This window comes from Oryctolagus cuniculus, chromosome 1 (assembly GCF_964237555.1).
Source record: "Oryctolagus cuniculus chromosome 1, mOryCun1.1, whole genome shotgun sequence".
NCBI classification, from domain to species: domain Eukaryota; kingdom Metazoa; phylum Chordata; class Mammalia; order Lagomorpha; family Leporidae; genus Oryctolagus; species Oryctolagus cuniculus.
In genome coordinates, this window is record NC_091432.1 from 216,868,558 (window position 1) to 216,890,375 (window position 21,818).

The 21,818-nt window shown below is 48.6% G+C and overlaps 2 protein-coding genes across 3 annotated transcripts in view; one reads left to right on the forward strand and one right to left on the reverse strand.

Annotated features, from left to right (window-relative positions):
* Positions 1-1,631: 1,631 nt before the first annotated feature.
* On the reverse strand, positions 1,632-12,369 carry CDC26 (cell division cycle 26). Of its 2 annotated transcripts, none has more exons than XM_002708139.5 (4): positions 12,136-12,369; positions 10,274-10,376; positions 9,564-9,684; positions 1,632-2,058 (listed from the first exon to the last, which is right to left on the reverse strand). In XM_002708139.5, exons 3-4 carry the CDS (start codon positions 9,642-9,644, stop codon positions 1,882-1,884), a joined length of 258 nt encoding a protein of 85 aa, XP_002708185.2. In that variant the 5' UTR covers positions 9,645-9,684; positions 10,274-10,376; positions 12,136-12,369; the 3' UTR covers positions 1,632-1,881. The 2 variants fall into 2 exon arrangements, with proteins under 2 accessions (XP_002708185.2, XP_069911872.1); XM_070055771.1 differs by having other exon boundaries at positions 11,683-12,308.
* Positions 12,370-12,411: 42 nt separating this feature from the next.
* Positions 12,412-21,818, forward strand: part of PRPF4 (pre-mRNA splicing tri-snRNP complex factor PRPF4) — a 16,711-nt gene continuing 7,304 nt past the window's right edge. The window contains exons 1-6 of the mRNA XM_070055761.1: positions 12,412-12,516; positions 13,279-13,456; positions 17,238-17,424; positions 20,852-20,939; positions 21,261-21,340; positions 21,504-21,597. The gene's annotated coding sequence lies outside the window, so the exon portion shown is untranslated. The remainder of the gene's footprint in view (positions 12,517-13,278; positions 13,457-17,237; positions 17,425-20,851; positions 20,940-21,260; positions 21,341-21,503; positions 21,598-21,818) is intronic.

Genomic DNA, 21,818 nt, shown 5'->3' on the forward strand with positions numbered 1-21,818 from the left:
CCAGCGCCCATATGGGATGCCAACACTTCAGGCCACAGTGTTAACCTGCTGCGCCATAGCGCCAGCCCCTCCATATTGAATTGAGAGCAATACAAGCACATGTTGCTTACTGACAGGATATTTTTGGAGAACTGCATTGTTCAGGGGTTGCTGTTTTATCTGAACACCAGAGGGTATACTTAACATTGTAGAGTGGAAAGCTAAGATGGCTACCAAGTCACTGGGCAATAAATCTTAGGGGACTGCTGTCATATACACAGTCCATCACTGAAATGTCATTACACAGTGAAAGGCCTCTGGCACAAAGTGGGCACCCAAGCCACACTAGTATGATTACTGTTATTCCAGCTTGCAGCAAAATCAAGGTGTACTCTTCTGGACAAGGTTAGTATTGTTTTACAAGTCCCTGACCAACTCCCTCGGGCTGGGTACTCCAGAAATGAGCGGTAAGACCTAAGAAACAGTATGTGACTTCAGTTGTGCCAAGAGTTTTGCAGCTGCAATAGCTCTTATTTGTTGATCTAGTAATTGTCTTATTTTCCAAAATTACAACAGCACGGACATTTCCTGGACCTGTGCACAGCAACCTCAGCCTGCCCCCGGCAGCTACTGTGTAGACAGCCGAAGAAGACTAAAAGCCACATAGCCAGAGGTTTAGCAGTGTGGGTTCAGAAATCAGACTGGGCTCCAGTACCAGCTCTACCTCGTAACTGCTAGTTTCAGCTTTTATAAAATTGAAAATTAAGTGACACAATCTGCAGAAAGCATTCAGTGTGGAGTCTTACCAACAGCCCTGAAGTGTCTGCTGTCCATAGGCACTGGGCAGATATTCGGGAGGCGCGGTGTTTACCCGATTCTGTGCCTGTTCCTGCTGGGAGGATTTCGTGGCAGAGATAGGCCGGGTCTGATTCCTCCCTTGGTTTTTCTGCCTTTCCATTTAAGGTAATACAATGACTTCCCTATTTGGAGCCTTGACTCTGGAAGGTTTTTTAAAAGACTGCAAGGTAACAGAATTCAAGGTCCACGATAAAACTGAAAGAATGGAGCAGAAAGTGAAACTGTATATCCCCTTCTATCCATCTGTGCATCTCCCACACTCTTTATTACTCAGACCTTAAACTATCCCCCAAAAAGAACTGCTAAGTGGTCTCTACAACCAATGGTCCCAAGGTTCTTACCACCCCAGCTTGGGGTTCCTTGTAGAAGAATCAACAGTGAAAAACAACAGGGCCTGATCCAAACCAGCCTGAGCTGCCCCTCCCAGTGGTTCCTGCTGGGAAAAATTCTTAGGCTGAGAAGGAGGGAAACCTGTATGACAGCACTTTTGCTAGGCGCACTCCTGCTCCCCGCCATTGCCTGTCCCCCACTAGTTGTAAAGCCAACAGCTCTGGCACCTACAACTTGTTCAGGTTTTCCCAGAATCTAAGCACAGGGGTCTTTCTGATTGGCACGTAGTAGGTACTCAATAAATACTTGCCAAAGAAGGAAAATGGAAGGGACAAGGACCAAACAGAAGTGTTCGGTGCTGGAGTTTTTAGTAAACCTGGAAAGAAGAATGTTATTTCTGCAGCAGTTACCTTGTGAAGCCTGAGAGTTAAAAGTGCTATATGTCATTAAGGGTGTCCCACAACTTTCCAAAAATATATTTATTTTGAAAAACAAGATTCAGATGATTTTTATAGTCAGCTTTCCAGAGACAAACCAGAGTCTGCATTGCAGCTTAGAGCAGAAGTGAAGCGTCAGCAGTCTCCTGCAGAAACACTTCTCTGCAGGAGGTAAACATTCCGCTTCCCTGCAAGCACTCAGTTCCCTCAGCCTGGTTTGTACTTCTGCCATTATTTCATTCCACTCCAGGGCTCTGGCATGCAGGATAATCCATCTCTAAAATTCAAAACTTCCAAACTGAGATGAGCGACTATTGGGCTTGGGTTGGGGTTTGTAACCAATTCGATCATTAATCATTTGTTCCCGGCTCTTGGGGTCACTGCTGAGCCCCACGGCTCCTTCTCCATCACTGCTTCCTACGATATCCACGTCTTCCTTCTGCTTTTTACGGGTCTGAAAGTATAAAAGTTTTAGGATTAAGGCAACAGTCTTTCAATTAGCAAATGTTTATGTAGTACCTACCACGTACGTTCTAGGCATGGGGTAAAGGATAGGGTTAGGATCCAATGAATGATAAACTGAAATCCTAGGTTTAAGGAAATTGCAGGAACAGTGGAGATACAGTAATAAAAGATATAGCCCCTCCCCTCCAGGAACTGATAATCTGGTAAGAAAATGGGAAAACAGGCCGGCGCCGCGGCTCACTAGGCTAATCCTCTGCCTAGCGGCGCCGGCACACCGGGTTCTAGTCCCGGTCAGGGCGCCGGATTCTGTCCCGGTTGCCCCTCTTCCAGGCCAGCCCTCTGCTGTGGCCAGGGAGTGCAGTGGAGGATGGCCCAGGTGCTTGGGCCCTGCACCCCGTGGGAGACCAGGAAAAGCACCTGGCTCCTGGCTCCTGCCATCGGATCAGCGCGGTGCGCCAGCCGCAGCGCGCCGGCCGCGGCGGCCATTGGAGGGTGAACCAACGGCAAAGGAAGACCTTTCTCTCTGTCTCTCTCTCTCTCACTGTCCACTCTGCCTGTCAAAAAAAAAAAAAAAAAAGAAAATGGGAAAACAGACAATTCAGGGGTGATTAAGCCTATGACAGAGGAAGCCTACACTGCCAGAGAAACAAAGGAGAGGCGAGGGGTGGGGGTGCAGAGAGCTGCACCTGCACATGTGTAAGAGCAGACCACACACATCATTCAAGAGAATAAACGGAAAAGAACAACAGCCACCAAATCTACAGCCTGCCTGGCCGCGTGAGGTTAAAAGGACCCAGAGCCTTTAGACTGTCAAAAGGTCGGAGTCTTCAGGCTTCATCTTTGTGTGGGTTTTTTGGTTTTTTTTCTATGAGGTGTCACTCAGGCACCATATCTTCCAGGAAGCCTTTTTTTTTTTTTTTTTTTTAAGATTTATTGATTTATTTGAAAGGCAGAGTTATAGAGGGAAAGAGAGAGAGAGAGATCTATCTGCTAGTTCACTCCCCAGATGGCTGCGATGGCCAGATCTGAGCCAATCCGAAGCCAGGAACCTCTTTCTCATCTCCCACATGGATGCAGGGGCCCAAGCACCTGGGCATCCTCTGCTGCTTTCCCAGCCATTAGCAGGAAGCTGGAACTAGAGTAGCTGGGACTCGGACCATCGCCCATAGGGATGCCGACACTGCAGGCAGCTTAACCTGCTACGCTACAGTGCCAACCCCAATTCCTTACTCATTATCACAACTTACAAAGCCATTTACCTGATGTAATTAAAGTGAAAAGCTACAACAGATTAAAGACCTTAGGGATGGACATCAAATTGACAATACCAACCCAGAGTGTTTGCGGCTGAAGCTGCAGTAACTTTTCTGACTATAATCATCTAGCCCTTCCACACAAGAGAAAGTCACTAAAGCAAAGCCCTTGCACATTGTGTCTGGGGCCTCTCATTACCACACAACCTGAGAATGCCCATTTCCCAAAATGTTCTCTGAAACTAACGTCTGCAGTTTGCAGGCCCAGGCCATCAATCAACAGCTGGCTTGGGTTCTTCTGGATCACAGCCCTGCCACCCCAACCCCAGGCAGCGGCAGCAATGGCTGGAATGAGGCTGGAGGCAACCTGGTAGCAATTGTACCTCCTTTTTGACACCAGAGGTAACATTCCAATTCAATATGGAACAAAAAAAGGCCAAGCCTCGTTTTGTTTTCAGATACAAAGTTTGGCTTCTAGCTCCCTGTTAATGTGCCTGGAAAACCAGCAGAAGATGGCCCAAGTGCTTGGACCTCTGCACCCACATGGGAGACTAAGAAGAAGCTCCTGACTCCTGGTTTTGAATTGACCCAGCTCCAGCCATTGCGGCCAGTTGGGGAGTGAACCAGTTAGTAAGAAGTTACCTCTCTCTGCCTCTCTCCTTCTCTCTCTAACTGTGCCTTTCAAATAAATAAATAAATAAATCTTAAAAAAAGTTTGGCTTCTAAGTCACATGTGATTGCAGAATCACAAAGTATGTTTAGTTTGCTCGTTTTCAAAAAGGAAAGCTCACATTTAACCCATAACCAGCACTGCCCCACCGTAAACGTTCTAAATGAGTGGATGTTTTATCTGGAGTTCTCTGCTAGAAGGCTCAGCTCCTCTGATCACTGAGTTGCCATTATTCTTCAGCACTTACTGAGGAACTGTGGACATGCACATGCCAACAGCAAAGTGTTACAGTGCATCAGGGAAGGGACAGGTCAAGTAGCCTTATCTGAAATGCCAGACAGGAGAGCTTCAGGTTTCAGACTTGTTCTGAAGGGATATTTGCATAGACTTCACCAGCTGAGCATCCCTAATCCAAAAATCTGAAATCCAAAGTCTGGAGCTTTTTGAGTACTGGCACTCAACAAAGTTTCAGATTTCACAATATTCCAGATTTTGAATTTCTGCATTAGGGATATCCATCCTATATTACCTTTTATTTGACAAATAGAATAACCTTGCTGATCACTCTCTAGTCTACACTACCAGTAAGCGACATTAGAAGGTTCCACCCAAACACCTTTGTGAAAACAGGTTCTAAACAGCAAGGGACTGTCATTGAGAATATCCAATTGGAGTGAAATCATTTAAATGGCTTCCCAATCTGAACAACTGCAGAGTTTCACAATCCAGAGTCACAGTCATATGGGTGCCAGTTCAATTCCCGGCTACTCCACTTCCAATCCAGCTCTCTGCTAAGCCTGGGAAAGCAGTGGAGGATGGCCCAAGTCCTTGAGCCCCTGCACCCACATGGGAGACCCAGAAGAAGTTCCTGGCTCCTGGCTTTGAATCGGCCCAGATCTTGCCTTTGTGGCCATTTGGGGAGTGAACCAGATGGAAATCTCTCTCTCTCTCTCTCTCTCTCTCTAACTGCATCTTTCAATAAATAAATATATATATAAAAAAAAAAAAAAACAGACTTACACTGTGCCAGTCTTTGGGCCTCCAGCTGGGAACCAAAGCAGAGAAGAATGTATGAATTCCTGCCTTCAAGGAGCTTAGGGCCCAGCAGGGGCAATCAGAAACAACAAAAACACAACAGAGTGTGGTAGTGCCTAGGAGAGAAATCAGCAAAGGGCGAGGAGGTTGAACCTCATCCAGCGGCGGCTGGAAGGAGCTGAATCAAGAGATGAACAGGAGTCAGCCGACAAAGAAAGGCAAAGGGCATGTAAGGCGAGCGAACACAGTGAGCGTAGTGTCTGAGATTAAAGGCCACTGTAACCCAGCAGGGCAGGATGAAGTGGAGAGATGAGCATGGACCAGGTCACAAAGCGCCTCACATGCTATGCTCAACGGTTTGGACTTTATTCTGAAGGCCACTGAAGGACCTAAGTCTTATCAACAGATATCTAGTACTGTGTGCCATACTCTATACCAATGTTACATCTTTAAAAATGGATACTGAGGGGCTGGCGTTGTGGCGTAACGGTGTAGCCACTGCCCGTGACACTGGCATGCCATATGGGTGCCAGTTCAAGTCCCACTGCTCCAGTTCTGATCCAGCTCCCTGCTAATAGCCTGGGAAAGCAGAGGATGGCCCAAGTACTTGGGCCTCTGCACCCATGTGGGAGACCCAGAACAAACTCCTGGCTCCTGGCTTCAAATCAGCCCAGCTCTGGCTGTTGCAGCCATTTGAGGAGTGAACTAGCAGATGGAAGATCTCTTTCCCTATCTCTCCCTCTCTCTTTCTGTAACTGCCTTTCAAATAAATAAATAAATCTTTCTTTAAAAAAATGGATGTTGAGCTCCTACCTGCTACTGAGAACTCAACGGTGAAGCAGACATAATTTCTGCAGTCATGGTTCCTAATGTAAATTATTTTTACAATAAGCAAACAAGTAACACTGTAAATTACAATACATGCTTTAAAATATGCTTTATGATAATTAAAAATGAATCTTAATGAAGAACGGGATGGGCGAGGGAGTAGGAGGTGGAACAGTTTGGAGGTGGGAGGGTAGGTATGGGGGAAAGAACTGCTATATTCCAAAAGCTGTACCTATGAAATTTATATTTATTAAATAAAAGCTTTCTAAAAAAAATAAAATAAGCTTTATGAGAGCCTAATGAGGTGCAGGCAGCACGGACAGGAATGAAACTGCTAACTCAGGTAACAAAGAGGCCTCTGGGGCTGAGGAGGTGACACCTCACCTAAGACTGGAAGAAACTGACAGCACTCCAGGCAGAGGGAAGTTTGAGCCAAGGCCATGGCAGCAGTACTTCCACACGTTCCAGGAAATCAAAGAAGGCTACCGTGTGAGGGTAAAGAGGGCAAGGCAAACAAGTGCGAAGTGGAAACCAGAGAGGGACTAGAACAGAGGAAACCTTACAGGCCCTGGTGAAGAATCCTCTTTTATTCTAAGTACAGGGAACCACTGAGAAGTTTGTGTGTTTGTTCGTCTGTTTTACAAAGATTTATTTATGTGCTGGAGAGGCATAGTTACAGACGGAGAGAGGGAGAGAGAGATCTTTCATCTGCCGGTTCACTCCCCAAATGGCCAGAGCTGCGTTGATCTGAAGCCAAGAGCCAGGAGCTTCTTCTGGGTCGCCCACGTGGGTACAGAGGCCCAAGGACTTGGGTCATCCTCTGCTGCTTTCCCAGGTCTGGACTGGAAGTGGAGCAGCCGAGACTCAAACCTCAGCCCATATGGGATGCCGGCGCTACAGATAGATGCTTAACCTACTACGCCACAGCGCCTGCCCCCCACCCCCTGAGAAGTTTTTTGTTTTGTTTTGTTTTGTTTTGTTTTTTGACAGGCAGAGCAGACAGGGAGAGAGAGAGACAGAGAGAAAGGTCTTCCTTTGCTGTTGGTTCACCCCCCAGTGGCTGCTGCGGCTGGCGCACCGCGCTGATCCGAAGGCAAGAGCCAGGTGCTTCTCCTGGTCCCCCATGGGGTGCAGGGCCCAAGCACTTGGGCCATTCTCCACTGCACTCCCTGGCCACAGCAGAGAGCTGGCCTGGAAGAGGAGCAACCGGGACAGAATCCGGCGCCCCGACCGGGACTAGAACCCGGTGTGCCGGCGCCGCTAGGTGGAGGATTAGCCTAGTGAGCCGCGGCGCCGGCCATCCCTAAGAAGTTTTAAACAGTGGCATGACATGTCCTGAAATTTTTTAAAGCTCATTCTACAGCCGGTGCCGCAGCTCACTGGGCTGGTCCTCCACCTGCGGCGCCGGCACACTGGGTTCTATTCCCGGTCGGGGCGCCGGATTCTGTCCCGGTTGCTCCTCTTCCAGTCCAGCGCTCTGCTGTGGCCAGGGAGTGCAGTGGAGGATGGCCCAAGTGCTTGGGCCCTGCACCCGCATGGGAGACCGGGAGGAAGCACCTGGCTCCTGGCTTCGGTCGGCGTGGTATGCCAGCCGCAGCAGCCATTGGGGGGTGAACCAACGGAAAAGGAAGACCTTTCTCTCTGTCTCTCTCTCTTACTGTCCACTCTGCCTGTCAAAAATAAATAAATAAATAAATTTTAAAAAGCTCATTCTACGTACTTGAAGGAAAATGGGTTGAAGAGACAAAAATGGAAGCAGAAAGACCATTTATGATGCTGCCGCAATTACACAGAGAAGCAAGCAGTTGGACTAAGTTAAGACACCATGTTTAGGGGCTGGCGCTGTGGCATAGAGGGTATAGCCACTGCCTGCAGCGCCGGTATCCCATATGGAAGCCGGTTCAAGTCCCACCTGCTGCTCTTCTGGTCTAGCTCTCTGCTATGGCCTGGGGACCAGCAGATGGCCCAAGCACTTGGGCCCCTGCACCCACATGGGAGACCTGGAAGAAGCTCCTGGCTCCTGATCGGGTCAGCTCTGGCCATTGCGGCCATTTGGGGAGTGAACCAGTGGATGGACGACCTTTCTCTCTGTTTCTCCCTCTCTGTAACTCTCTCTCCCTCAAATAAATAAATATGTAAATCTTAAAAAAATTAAAAAGACACCCATGTTTCACATGGAAAGAGCTGGGAATGCAACCCACGTACCAGACCTGGGTTCCATTCCTGACTCCAACTCCTCACTCCCAACTTCCTGAGGACGGAGACCTGGGAAGCAGCAGTGATGGCCTGACTAACTGGAGTTCCTGCCATCCGCATGGGAGACCTGGATTATGTTCCCAGGTCCCCTCCCCGCTTCGGCCCCAGCCCAGTCCCAGCTGTTGCAGACATCTGGGTAATGACCCAGTAGATGGGAGTGCACTTGCCCTGTGTGTGTGTGTGTGTGTGTGTGTGTCTGGCTCTCAAATAAATACCTATGTGTGTGTGTACATAATTGTATATAGAGAGATAGTTGCTTGGAGTAGTACTGTTAACACTGCATATGAAAAGGAATGCATAAATCTAGATATATTCTGGAGGTAGAATTAAAGATTTATGGGTAGATTAAATATAAAGTGTGGGACCAGCGCCATGGCCAGTAGGTTAATCCTCCACCTGCGGCGCCGGCATCCCATATGGGTGCCGGTTCAAGTTCCAGCTGCCTCTCTTCCTATCCAGCTCTCTGCTGTGGCCTGGGAAAGGAGTGGAGGATGGCCCAGGTGCTTGGGCCCCTGCACCCACATGGGAGACCTAGAAGAAGCACCTGGCTCCTTCGGATTGGCACAGCTCTGGCCGTTGCAGCCATCTGGGGAGTGAACCAATGGAAGGAAGACCTCACTCCATCTCTCCTCTCACTGTCTGTAACTCTACCTCTCAAATAAATAAATAAAATTTTATATATATATATATGTGTGTATGTATGTGCATATATATATATATATATATATATATAAAGTATGAGGGGAACAGACTGCAGAATCGCTGCCAGGTTTCTGGCCTGAGCAATGGAATCGCTACTGAAATGGGGAGCACTGGGAGGGTCAAGGGGGTACACCAGGTTTGAGAGGGAAAATCAAGTTCTTTTTCTTTTCCAATATGTATGGCTTATAGGCTAAATACAGCCTCCAAAGCTATCAGGTCCTAATTCCTGGAACCTGTAAATGTCACCTTATATAGGAAAAAGGCCTTTGCAGTGGTGATAAATTAAAGATCTTCAGATGGGTACATTATCCTGGATGAGCCAAGTGGGCCCTGAATGTAATCACACATATCCTTGTAAGAGGGAGGCCGAGGGAGGTATCGCAGACAGGACAGGGGAGACAACGTGGCCATGGAGACACAACTGGAGTGAGGACGGTGGCCGCCCGGAAGCCAGCAGGGCCAAGGAAGGGATTCTCACAAGTGCCTCTGGAAGAATGTGGCCCTGCTGACACCCTGATTTCTGCCCAGCTGAACAGATTTCCCATTTCTGGCCTAAGGAGTCATGTAAGAATAAATTTCTGTTGTCTTGAGTCACTGAGTTTGTGGTACTTTGTTAGAGCAGCCACAGGATCTAACAGTAAAAGTCTGAGATGCCTGCAAAGGAGACAAATAGAGCTATTGGTGTAAGAGTCTGGAGTTCACAAGTTATTGTTTTAGCTATTCCTAAGGGTTTGAAAGTTGCACTCTTACCTCTAGGTCCTTTCGAATGCTCTCAAACTCTTCAATGTCATCAAGCTTGAGCTCCAAGCGCGTGGGTTTCCGTCGCAGCATACTGAAATCTACACTGAGAGCAGATCCAATCAACTATGAGCTATTAAAAATGACACAGAGAAAAACTGGAGGTGATACGTTGCAGTTACATACATAAGGCCAATTTCTACACATGTACACTAAAGTGAAGGCAATAGCAAAATCAAACTTGGATTCACACATAGATCTCTTTCTTTTTTTGAAAGGCAGAGTGACAAAGAGATGGAGAGGCACAGAGAGACAGAGATCTCTCATCCACCATAGTTCACTACTCCCATGGCCACAGTGTCTCTGGATGAGCCGGGCCAAAGCCAGGAGTCAGGAGTTCCATTGTTGTTTCCCAAGTGGGTGGCAGGGGTTCACACACACCGGCCATTATCTGGTGCTTTCCCAGGCACATTAGAAGGGAGCTGGACTGGAAGCAGAGCAGCCAAGACTCTGATATGGGATGCCATATTGCAAGATGTGGTTTACCTTCCGTGCCACAATGCCAGCCCCACACATAGATTTCTTAAGGCTTTAGGTGTATGCTTCTTACATTTGTATTTCATGATGGAGATCCACAACGCGGTGATTCAAAAACCTCTTTCTGAAAAAACTGAACACCAGCAAGCTGCCTATAAGAAAATTCTAGGCAAAACTGAACTCACCAATTCACAAGATTCTCTTCAGTGTCTCAATCAACCAGACAGATCATTCATTAGCAAAGACTTCTTGTGCTCCGGCTACAAAATTAAAAGGTACAGACACAACCTGTGGGAGAAACAGACACGTGAGGGGAAAATTAACAGCGAGGGGAGCAAGAACACTGATGAGAATACAATGGCAGCCATGCTGGCCCGAAAGCTGGACTAGGTGTGGGGTGGTGGCCAGGGATGTTAAACACGGCCTATGGCAGGAAATGATGTCTAAATGGAGTCTTAGTCGACATCTAAAGAGCAGGCAGAGAGAACAAGTGCACAAAGAAGCTCAAGAGAACAGTCTGAGTCAAGACAATACTTTTAACAAAAACCCTTTCTTTGAGCAAACAGAACTCCCCATCACGTTTAGTATCTGTTGAGGGGCACCTTCATGGCACCCAACAGAGTCTGTGTATGTACATTAGGCAGTCAGTAAACGTTCCCTGAATATAGGAAACAACTAAAGTAAAATGAACTTGAGTGAGCACTGGGCTAATTTTTCCATCACCATTCTTCACTTGCTTATTTTAATACGAAAACCCTGTGAGGCTGGCAAGATCGTCCTATTTTACAGAGAAAGAAGTCAAAGCAAGCTGTCCAGTCTGGCCTCCTGTAGGAGTCACACATAGGACCGTGGGGTGAGGATTAAATGAGACTGATGTAAATGAACGCCACTGGCTGTACCCAGGATGAAACCGGGGACTGAGAAGTGCATAAAAGAAGAAACATTTCCTCCTCCTCCCATGAAGCCTGAGACAGACACGCAGTGGTAACACAAAACATTACTTTTTTTTTTTTTTTTTTTTTTTTTTGCGGCTCACTAGGCTAATCCTCCACCTTGCGGCACCGGCACACCGGGTTCTAGTCCCGGTCGGGGCGCCGGATTCTGTCCCGGTTGCCCCTCTTCCAGGACAAAACATTACATTTCAATTTGCTTTGACTTAAATCTGATACTGTCCACCAGATTCCAATGCCGACAAGCAGCAGAGGAAAACGAAGTTCCAAATGGGGTGAGGAAGGGATACTGAGAAGATCGCTATGCATTTTAACTTTTCTGCGAAAACGAAAAGCCCACCACCACCACTAGGAAGCAGGGTAGAGACCCGGCTGAAGTGCTGGCTCCGATCCCTTTAAGTTTCCGATCTTTGTCTCGCACCAGACCTTCCTTGCCTCTATACTCTGTTGCTGTCTGAATTGAATGGCGTAATGCCGATTAAGCTCCTGGCTACACAACTGTGGTATTCAGTAAACGCTCAATAAATAACAGGCACTTATGACTGCAGTTGTTGGGGGCGGGGGGCGGAAGAGATAACGATGGGGGAGGGGGGTGTTCCAGCTCTGCAAACACGAACATTTTGAGTCTCCCACCCACTACATGCCTTGTTCATCGCTGATGCCCCCGCACCCAGAGGAGCACAGGGCTATGCAGGAGAGTCGGCTGCGGTCTACCCGACGCCTTCCTAGCCATCATCTCACTCAGTCTGACACAAAGACCCGGCTGAAGACGAAACAAAAGCAACAGCAAAACCGGGCCGAAGCTTCGCCCGCTCTTTACTTCACTTAGACGCTAGAGGGCTCTTTGAGCTTCATCTCTCACCGCTGCCCAAATCCACCGCAAACTGAGCCAGCTCGGCCGGAGCCCCCGGCCCCGGGAGGACTTTCCTCCCCACCCCCACCCCGACAACCCTCCTCGCCCAGCCCCAGGACCACACTCAGCGGTCCGGGCGATGGTTTCCATGGCAACATGGGCCTCCGCCCCGGGACGACGTAAAGTCTCTAGGAGCCCTCGGTAAGCTCCAGAGTTCAGCGCCCGGCCGCGCGACTTGACTCACCTTCCTCTCTCTCCAAGCCCGCTCAGCCCCTTCCCGGAAGGAACCTCAGCTCCCACCACGAATCTACTGCGAGCCCAACTGGACTACACTTCCCAGAGTGCTTCGCGCCCCTCTCCCCTCCAGAACCTCGTCTCCCGCGAGCTTTTCTCGGAGGTTCTAAGGGTCATGCCCCTCCACGCGACCAGAATAGTAACTACTACGACTCCCATGATGCTCCGCGCCGCTCAGGGCGCTGCGTCGGCGCCCGACTTCACTTCCGGTCCGTGACGTAGTTCCGCTTTGCTGGGCGCGCGGTGGATGGTCTGAAACGGAGAGCTTGGCTTTTTCTGGGGCTTGGCTGCTGCGGAGCCCAGCATGGCTTCGTCACGAGCGTCCTCCACGGTACGGAGCTCGGGATCTCAGTTCACTGCGGCAGGGAGCGCCGAGAGGGTGGGGGTCCCTCGGGGAAGGGTCCGTTAGGGAGCGGGCTGACAGGGTGGAGGGCTGCCGGACTCGGTCCTGCCCTCCAGAGCAGAGCAGCATTCCCCGGACCCTTGAGCGAGTGTATGTGCTGTTACTCGTATGCACCTGTCCCACCGCAGCCCCGAACGGCAAACACCACTTCCGACTGGTCCAAACCAGGGCTCCGGAGTGGGCGAGTGTCTTGGCCACGGTGGCTGTCTATAGGAGACCTCGGAATTGGGATGAGGCCTCCCGGCTCCTGCTCTGCTACCACAGGTCTCAAAACGCTTGAGATGGACCGAGCAGGAGCGTTGTCACTGGCTACCCCTCCCTCGGCACCACGCCGGTTCTTTTACCTTACCCTTGGTGTTTCCCCCCGTGTTAAACGGTAACCCTGGAAGTATCACGAAACCCAAAAAGAGCTTGCACTTCCAACAGAATGAAGTGATCGTCTTCCAGAGGCAGAACCACCCGGAGAACCGGGTTTAATCCACCTCTTCAAGCTGTCAAACTGGAAGTGATTGAAGGGCTGACGTGCCCTCCCGCCCCCATCCCCACACCCGCGGGTCCGTGAAGCGCATCTTCCCTGGCGCCCAGTTTGGCCTTTTGTTGGGGGAGGTCAGGATGAACTTCACCCTTTAGGGAAGCCTCGTGGATTGCTAAGATCGAGCCTTGAATTAATCGAAGCCTTCGGTCTAGCAGGCCACCAAAACGAAAGCGCCTGATGACCTGGTGGCTCCGGTGGTGAAGAAGCCACACATTTATTATGGAAGTCTGGAAGAGAAGGAAAGGGAGCGGCTGGCCAAAGGAGAATCTGGGATTTTGGGAAAAGAAGGACTTAAAGCAGGAATTGAAGCAGGAAATATTAATATAACCTCCGGTAAGATGACAGATTTCAGTCCATCTTTACCTTTACCTCCAGTTTTCTGTAATGCGTGCCTTCCTCAGCTTAGATAGCTGTAGTTTTATGTTACAAGTTTTCAATTTTTAAACTTGAATCTATAGACTCATATTTTGCTTACACTACCTAGCATCATCCAGGAGCCTTTTTTTTTTTTTTACAGAATTTTTTTTTTTTTTTTTTTTTGGACAGCCAGAGTGGACAGTGAGAGAGAGAGACAGAGAGAAAGGTCTTCCTTTGCCGTTGGTTCACCCTCCAATGGCCGCTGCGGCCAGCGCACCACGCTGATCTGAAGGCAGGAGCCAGGTGCTTCTCCTGGTCTCCCATGGGGTGCAGGGCCCAAGCACTTGGGCCATCCTCCACTGCACTCCCTGGCCACAGCAGAGAGCTGGCCTGGAAGAGGGGCAACCGGGACAGAATCCGGCGCCCCAACCAGGACTAGAAGCCGGTGTGCCGGTGCCGCAAGGCGGAGGATTAGCCTAGTGAGCCGCGGCACCGGCCCTACAGCTTTTAATATACTGTTTTTCCCATGAATTATTAGTTCTTTTACCAGAAATTTTTTCAGTGCACATTTGGGATTTAAGTGGTTACATTTGTCTCTTGGAGAGCTAACATCATTCCAGCTTTGGTTTGAAACTAGAATAGTTTATAATGCTCTCCTGTTTTTAGTTCTCCAGTTATTTTTTACCCCCAAAATTATTTAAATATAAAAGTAGCAGTTTGTTATTTTGAAAGATGAAATGATGTGAGCAGGTGTTTGGCCTGGGGGTTAAAATGCCACTCGGGATATTTGCATGCTCCAGTTCAGCTCCCAGCTCCGCTTCAGGTTCCAGCGTCCTGCTGATGCACACCATAGGTCCAGGCTAAAGTGCTTGGACTCCTACTGCCCATGGGAGACATCCAGATTAAGTTCCAGGGTCCTGGCTTGGACCTAGCCCAGCCCTGGATGTTACAGGCATTTGGGAAGTGAACCAGCCCAAGAAATATCTCTCTCTATCTCTCAATCAAAAGGAAAATAAGTAAGTAAACATTTTTAAAATGAATTGATTAAAAGATCATACAGTGTATAAATGTGCAGAGTAAGAAGTCCTGTATTCTTTAATATCTTTAAAAATTAAAAAAAAAGTTTATTATATTTATTTGAAAAAGCTAGAGAGAGAGATTCTCCATCTGCTGGTTCACTCCCGAAATGGCCACAATGGCTAGAGTTGAGCTGATCCAAAGCCAGGAGCCAGGAGCTTCTTCCAGGTCTCCCACGTGGGTGCAGGGGCCCACGGACTTGGGTCATCCTCTGCTGCTTTCCCAGGTGCATTGGCAGGGAGCTGGATCAGAAGTGGAGTGACGCAGACTCGAATTAGTGCCCATAATAGGATGCCGGCGCTGCAGGCCAAGGCTCACTGTGCCACAGCACCGGCTCCTCTTTATGCTTTTCTGTATACACCTTTCTGAGAATTTTGATACAGTTAGAAAAATACATAGTTTTTTCCATAAGTGAAATTGTGATACATAAATTATTTTGTAACCTACATTTTTCACCCTACATATTGTTAAGGATATCTTTTCCTGTCAGTAACAAGCAGACCACTTTTTTTTTCAATAAGGTTTCATAGCACCAAGCCTGTTTTGTTTTTCTTTCTTTTTTTTTTTTTTATTAAAGATTTATTTAATTATTTGAAAGTCAGAGTTACACAGAGAGAGAAGGAGAGGCAGAGAGAGAAAGAGAGGTCTTCCATCCGCTGGTTCACTCCCCAGTTGGCAGCAACAGCCAGAGCTGTACCAATCTGAAGCCAGGAGCCAGGATCTTCTTCCGGGTCTCCCACACGGGTGCAGGGGCCCAAGGACTTGGGCCATCTACCGCTGATTTCCCAGGCCATAGCAGAGAGGTGGATCGGAAGTGGAGCAGGTGGGACTCAAACCAGTGCCCATATGGGATGGCGGCACTGCAGGCAGCGGCTTTACCTGCTAGGCCACCACGCCAGCCCCATAGCCACTCTGTTTTTCAAATAAAATTATATCCATCTGTAGTAAGAAATTGAAAAAGGGCATGAAGTGAAGACGCCTTTCCTGAGACCACTTGTGTGGAGTTTCTCGTTGGTCCTCCCACTTGGCTGCTCTTCCTCATACGTGCACATCTGTGACTCTAAACCTTTATGCTGTTTCTAACACCTGTTCTGAAACACCACCGTACCTCTGTTTTCGTCCAAATGCTTCTGTTTGTAAGGTTTTTACACTAGTTGCTAAATAAAACAAAAAAACTCATAGTCACAGAAATCTCATTTTCATGACAGTTATTTCCAGGTAACTGATCAGAGTTGGTAAGTGTCCCTAGTCGGGGACTGTTTTAGAGAATAGCATTGGCAGTTGTTAAAATAACATTTCTTTTTGTTTGTTTTAAGATTTATTTCTTTATTTGAAAGACAGTTACAGAGAAAGAGGGAGAGAGAGGGATCTTCTATACGCTGGTTTATTTTCCAAATGGTCACAATGACCAGGCTGGGCCAGGCTGAAGCCAGGAGCCCAGAACTCCATTTAAGTCTCCCATGTAGGTGGCATGGTCCTAAGTATTTGAGCCATCTTTTGTTGCTTTCCCAGGCTCATTAGCAGGGAGCTGGATTGGAAGTGGAGCAGCAGGACTCATATCAATGCTAGAACTGCAGCTTAACCCACTGCTCCACAAGGCCAGCCCCTAAAATAACATTTTTGTCATATCTTTTTGATAGAAGGCTTGGTTAATTCATTTGCTAAAAATGTTCTCTACTCTTGGGGCCTGCACTATGGTGCTATGGGTTAACACACTGCCCTGTTGCACCAGCATCTCATATGGACACTTCCAGTGCAGCTCTCTGCTAGTGCACTTGGAAAGCAGTGGAAGATGGCCCAAGTCCTTTGGCCCCTGCATGCATGTGGGAGACCCAGTTGAAGCTCTGGCTCCTGGCGTCATCTGGCCCAGCCCAAGCCAGTGTGCCATTTGGGGAATGAAGCACGGAATGGAAAATATGTCTCTGTCTCTCCCCTCTCTCTGTAACTCTGACTTTCAAATAAGTAATTTTTTTTTTAAGATTTATTTATTTATTTGAAAGGCAGAGGTACAGAGAGCGAGAAAAAGAGACAGATCTTTTATCCGCTTGGTCATTCCCTGAATGGCTGCAATGGCCAGAACTGAACCAATCTGAAGCAGGGACCAGGAGCTGCTTCTGGGTCTCCCACATGGTTGCAGGGCCCCAAGAGCTTGGGCCATCTTCTGCTGCTTTCCCAGGCACGTTAGCAGGGAACTGGATCAGAAGTGGAGCAACCAGGACTGAACCAGCTACCCAAATGGGAGGCCAGCCCTATAGATGGCACCTTTACCCACTATGCCACAGTGCTGGTCCCAAAATAAATCAGTCTTTAAAAAAGAAGAAGAAGAAGAAGGGACCAGCGCTGTGGCGCAGCGCGTTAACGCCCTGACCCGAAGTGCCGGCATGGGTGCGGTTCTAGTCCTGGCTGCTCCACTTCCAATCCAGCTCTCTGCTGTGGCCTGGGAAAGCAGTAGAAGATGGCCCAATTCCTTGGGCCCCTGCACCTGCGTAGGAGACCCGGAAGAAGCTCCTGGCTCCCGGCTTCGGATCGGCGCAGCTCTGGCCATTGTGGCCATCTGGGGAGTGAACCAGCAGATGGAAGACCTCTCTCTCTCTCTCTCTCTCTCTGCCTCTCCTCTCTCTGTGTAACTCTGACTTTCAAGATCTGGTGGTTATGTTGGTGCTGCCTGTTCTCTTTACAGGAGAAGTATTTGAAATTGAAGAGCACATCAGTGAGCGGCAGGCAGAGGTATTGGCCGAGTTTGAGAGGAGGAAGCGGGCCCGGCAGATCAACGTTTCCACAGATGACTCGGAGGTCAAGGCTTGCCTTCGAGCCCTGGGGGAGCCCATCACGCTGTTTGGAGAGGGCCCTGCTGAAAGAAGAGAAAGGTGCCCTTTCTAAATAGTTATTCATTTCTTTGTTAATCACAAGATCTTGTTTCAAGTATTAGTTGATCTTTTAACTGAAACTTTAGTAGTGTTAACAGTATCTACTTGACATTTGTGTAGTTTAGCCCATAATCCAAATCTTGGGCCAATCTTTGCTCCACTAATATTTCTTTTTAGACTGAAGAGGGTACTAACATACTGCCCTCCACTCCCCAGTGTGAAGTTTTGAGTTGGATAAACATTTGGTTTTGAGCTTTGAAATGTAGACAGCAAATGCATTTCCTGTTGGTGACAAAACATAATGATCAGTGTTCTTTGGATGCTTGAGAGGGGCACTGCCCTGAGATGATGCTCCTCTTGCGATTTTAAGGTTGCAGTCTCTTGATGATGGGCTGGTTGTGTGCAAGGACAGGACCTCCATCCACTGTCCCATCTCCTCCCTTCGAAAGGTTGCTTATGTTTATTCTCTTAGGTCCTTACTCCTCATCTTCTCTTCAGCCCTTTCACACTGTTGAGCCCTACCACACTGACATTTATTTATTTATTTATTCATTTATTTTTTGACAGGCAGAGTGGACAGTGAGAGAGAGAGACAGAGAAAGGTCTTCCTTTGCCATTGGTTCACCCTCCAATGGCCGCCGCGGCCGGCGCACCGCGCTGATCCGATGGCAGGAGCCAGGTGCTTCTCCTGGTCTCCCATGTGGGTGCAGGGCCCAAGCACTTGGGCCATCCTCCACTGCACTCCCGGGCCACAGCCAAGAGCTGGCCTGGAAGAAGGGCAACCGGGACAGAATCCGGCGCCCCGACCGGGACTAGAACCTGGTGTGCCGGTGCCACAAGGCAGAGGATTAGCCTAGTGAGCCGCGGCACCAGCTGAAATTGTTTTTGATTAAGGTTGCCAGCCCATCTTTACTAAAAACAGCCCAGTACACTCCGTCCTTGAAGCATTGCCTTTCCTTCACTCTCCTATAACCAAGTCCTCTTGATTTTCTTCTGTTCTCTCAAGCTAATTCCTCACACTTTTTTTTTTTTAAAGATTTACTTATTTATTTGAAAGGCAGAGTTAAAGAGAGGCAGAGACAGAGAGAGCACTCACTCCCCAGTTGGCTGCAACAGCCAGAACTGCGCTGAGCCAGGAGCTTCCTCCAAGTCTCCCCTGTGGTGTAGGGGCCCAAGGACTGGGCCATCTTCTGCTACTTTCCCAGGTGCCTTAGCAGGGAGCTGGATCAGAAACAGAGCAGTCAGGACTTGAACTAGCACCCATATGGGATGCCAGCACTGCAGGCAGTGGCTTTACCTGCTGCACCGTAGCACCAGCCCCTCTTACTCATTGTTGTATCTGTATTCAGCCGGGTGTGGTATTGAGTGAAGAGTGGCTGTCTTCACAGGCTAGCTGGTAGCACTGTAGGGGTGGTTGACTCTGGAGCAGATAGGATAGTTAATTGCTGATGGTTGGACTTAGGGAATCTCCAAATAAGAATAAATGAAAGAAGTCACGCTGGAAGTTTAAGCACCCCCACTTACCTCTTCAAGAAGGTGCTAGAGATTTAAAGCTTGAGAGAGTAGTGGAGGCTTGCCCCCTCTTTTTTTTAAAGATTCATTTTATTTATTTGAAAGAGTTAAAGAGAGAGGTATAGACAGAGAGGTCTTCCATCCACTGGTTCACTCCCCCAGATGGCCACAATGGCCGGAGCTGTGCTGATCCAAAGCCAGGAGCCAGGAGCTTCTTCCGGGTCTCCCACGTGGGTGCAGGGGCCCAAAGACTTGGGCCATCTTCTACTGCTTTCCCAGGCCACAGCAGAGAGCTGGATTAGAGGAGGAGCAGCCGGGACCAGAACCGGCGCCCACATGGGATGCCGTTGCTTTAGGCCAGGGCTTTAACCTACTGTGCCACAGCGCCGGCCCTGCCCCCTTATATGTACAGTACTCTGCCCCTCCTTTTTTTCTTAAAAAAAGATTATTTATTTATTTGAAAGGTAGAGTTACTAACAGAGGGAGAGACAGAGAGAGAGAGAAAGGTCTTCCATCCGGCGATTCAGTCCCCAATGGCCGCAATAGCCGGAGCTGTGCCAATCTGAAGCCAGGAGCCAGGTGCTTCTTCCCGGTCTCCCATGCGGGTGCAGGGGCCCAAGGACTTGGGCCATCCTCCACTGCTTTCCCAGGCCATAGCAGGAAGCTCCTGTCTTCAGCCCGTCCAACCCCAGTTGTTGTAGCCATTTGGGAGTGAACCCACAAATGGAAGGCCAGGCTCTCTGTCTCTCCCTCTCTCTTTAAGTAACTCTGCCTTTCAAATAAATAAGTCTATAAAAATTGTTAATTCCATAAATAATAAGTAAAAAATTCCAGAAATAATTTATAAGTTTTCAGTTGTGTCCCATTCTGAGTAACATCAAAAAATCTTATTAGGTCCTGCTCCATCGCACTCAAGACATGAATCAGCCTTTGTCCATGCTGTAAGTGCTACCCACCTGTTAGTATGTGCAGTACAGTGCGGTGCTTTGAGGGAGAGACTGTTCTATTTTATTATTAGTTACAGTTACTCATCTCTTACTGTGCCTGATTTATAACCTGAACTTTACAGTAGGTGTGTACAGACAGAAAAAACAGTGTATGAGGGTTCAGTGCTATAAGAGGTCTCGGACACCTGCTGGTGGTCTTGGAATGTGTATACTCCATGCATACAGGGAGGAATGTCCTGCACTTTGCTACAGTCACGTCGCAGCCTTGTTTAGGTTTTGATCTTTTTGGGGTAGGCATCGTGGTGTAGCCAGTTAAGCAGCCACTTCAGACACCCACGTCCTGTCTTCAAGTCCTAGCTACTCGGCTTTTGACCCAGCTCCCAGCTAATGCACCTAGGAAGGCAGCAGGTGATGGCCCAAGTACTTGGTCCCTGGCACCTATGTGGGAGACCCGGATGGAGTTCTAGGCTCCTGGTTTTGGCCTGACCTACCTGTTGCAACCATTTGGGGAGTGAATAACCTCTGACTCTCCCTCCACCACTCCCTCTTCCTGTCTCTCTGTCGCTGTCTCTGTCTTTCTCTCCCTTGCTCTCTCTCTGTCACTCTGTCTATTCAAAAGGTAGAATTAGAGGGAGGCAGAGAGAGAGAGAGGGCTTCCATCCGCTTGTTCACTCCCCAGATGGCCGCAATGGTTGAAGCTGAGCTGATCTGGAGCCAGGAGCCAAGAGCTTCCTCCAGGTCTCCCGTGTGGGTGCAGGGGCCCAAGGAATTGGGCCATCCTCCACTGCTTTCCCAGGCCACAGCAGAGAGCTGGATTGGAAGTGGAGCAGCCGGGACTAAAACCGGCACCCATATTGGATGCCAGCACTGCAGGCGGTGGCTTTACCTGCTATGCCACAGTGCTGGCCCCAAATAATCTTTTTAAAATTTTTTAAAAATAAGTTTTGGTCTTTTTGTTTCTTTTTCAGGTTAAGAAATATCCTCTCAGTGGTTGGTACTGATGCCTTAAAAAAGACCAAAAAAGATGATGAGAAATCTAAGAAGTCCAAAGAAGAGGTAAAATATGTCTGACATCACAGTGTCTGTATGTAGCAGTATATATGTAGTGGTAGTTGTTGCCAGTAGTTTCTGGTTCTTGTGTCATATGCCTGGAGCTAAGTGAGTTTTTCATTCAGAAGAGAACCATGGTATTCCTCGTATACCTTAATAAGGAACCAGAGACCATCTAACAAGAAAGAGCTGTTGACAGCACATAGGCTTCTCCAGGTTACTGAACCAACTTACCTGTCTCTGGGCTATAAGGGTAGCAGATTGACAGCCATGGGAGGGGTGGAAATGCTTCCAACTTAACATTTCTTCTGTTGATTTGCCTCTCAGTATCAGCAGACCTGGTACCACGAAGGACCAAACAGCCTCAAGGTGGCCAGACTGTGGATTGCCAACTATTCCCTGCCCAGGTGAGGAGGGCCCCAGGGGGAGGAAAGAAGCATGATTTTTTGGGTTTCCTCTCGGCCACTGAAGATCTGCTTTATGATGACTGTGGTCACTCCGTGCTGTTGAGTGGCCTGGACACACGTGTGGGCCTTTGCTTATGGTCATGATGTCGTTTGTGTGTCGCAGGGCAATGAAGCGCTTGGAGGAGGCCCGTCTCCATAAAGAGATTCCTGAGACAACACGGACCTCCCAGATGCAAGAGCTGCACAAGTCTCTCCGGGTAAGATCCTCTCGGCGGCCGTCCACTCCAGTAAAGGTTCTTACTCATTAGATTCTCTGCTTTGGCCTGCCTCTGTGAAGGTCAAGGTGGCTACAGTTAGTCCTCCCTGCCTGAGCCGTTGTGATACTGCAGAGCCTTGGGTTAAGGTGGTGGGAAGTTCCTGTGCTTTGTATTCGACAGAGGCCAAGGGTTCCACTCTGTAACTCCCCTTAACCTGTCCG

What these genes read in the sequence shown, in the direction of transcription:
- CDC26 (XM_002708139.5), bottom strand. Translation starts at nt 9,644, where the DNA reads ATGCTGCGACGGAAACCCACGCGCTTGGAGCTCAAGCTTGATGACATT. An exon ending in GCATTCGAAAGGACCTAGAG is followed by an intron (nt 2,059 to 9,563) that starts GTAAGAGTGCAA and finishes TTATACTTTCAG; the next exon opens with ACCCGTAAAAAGCAGAAGGA.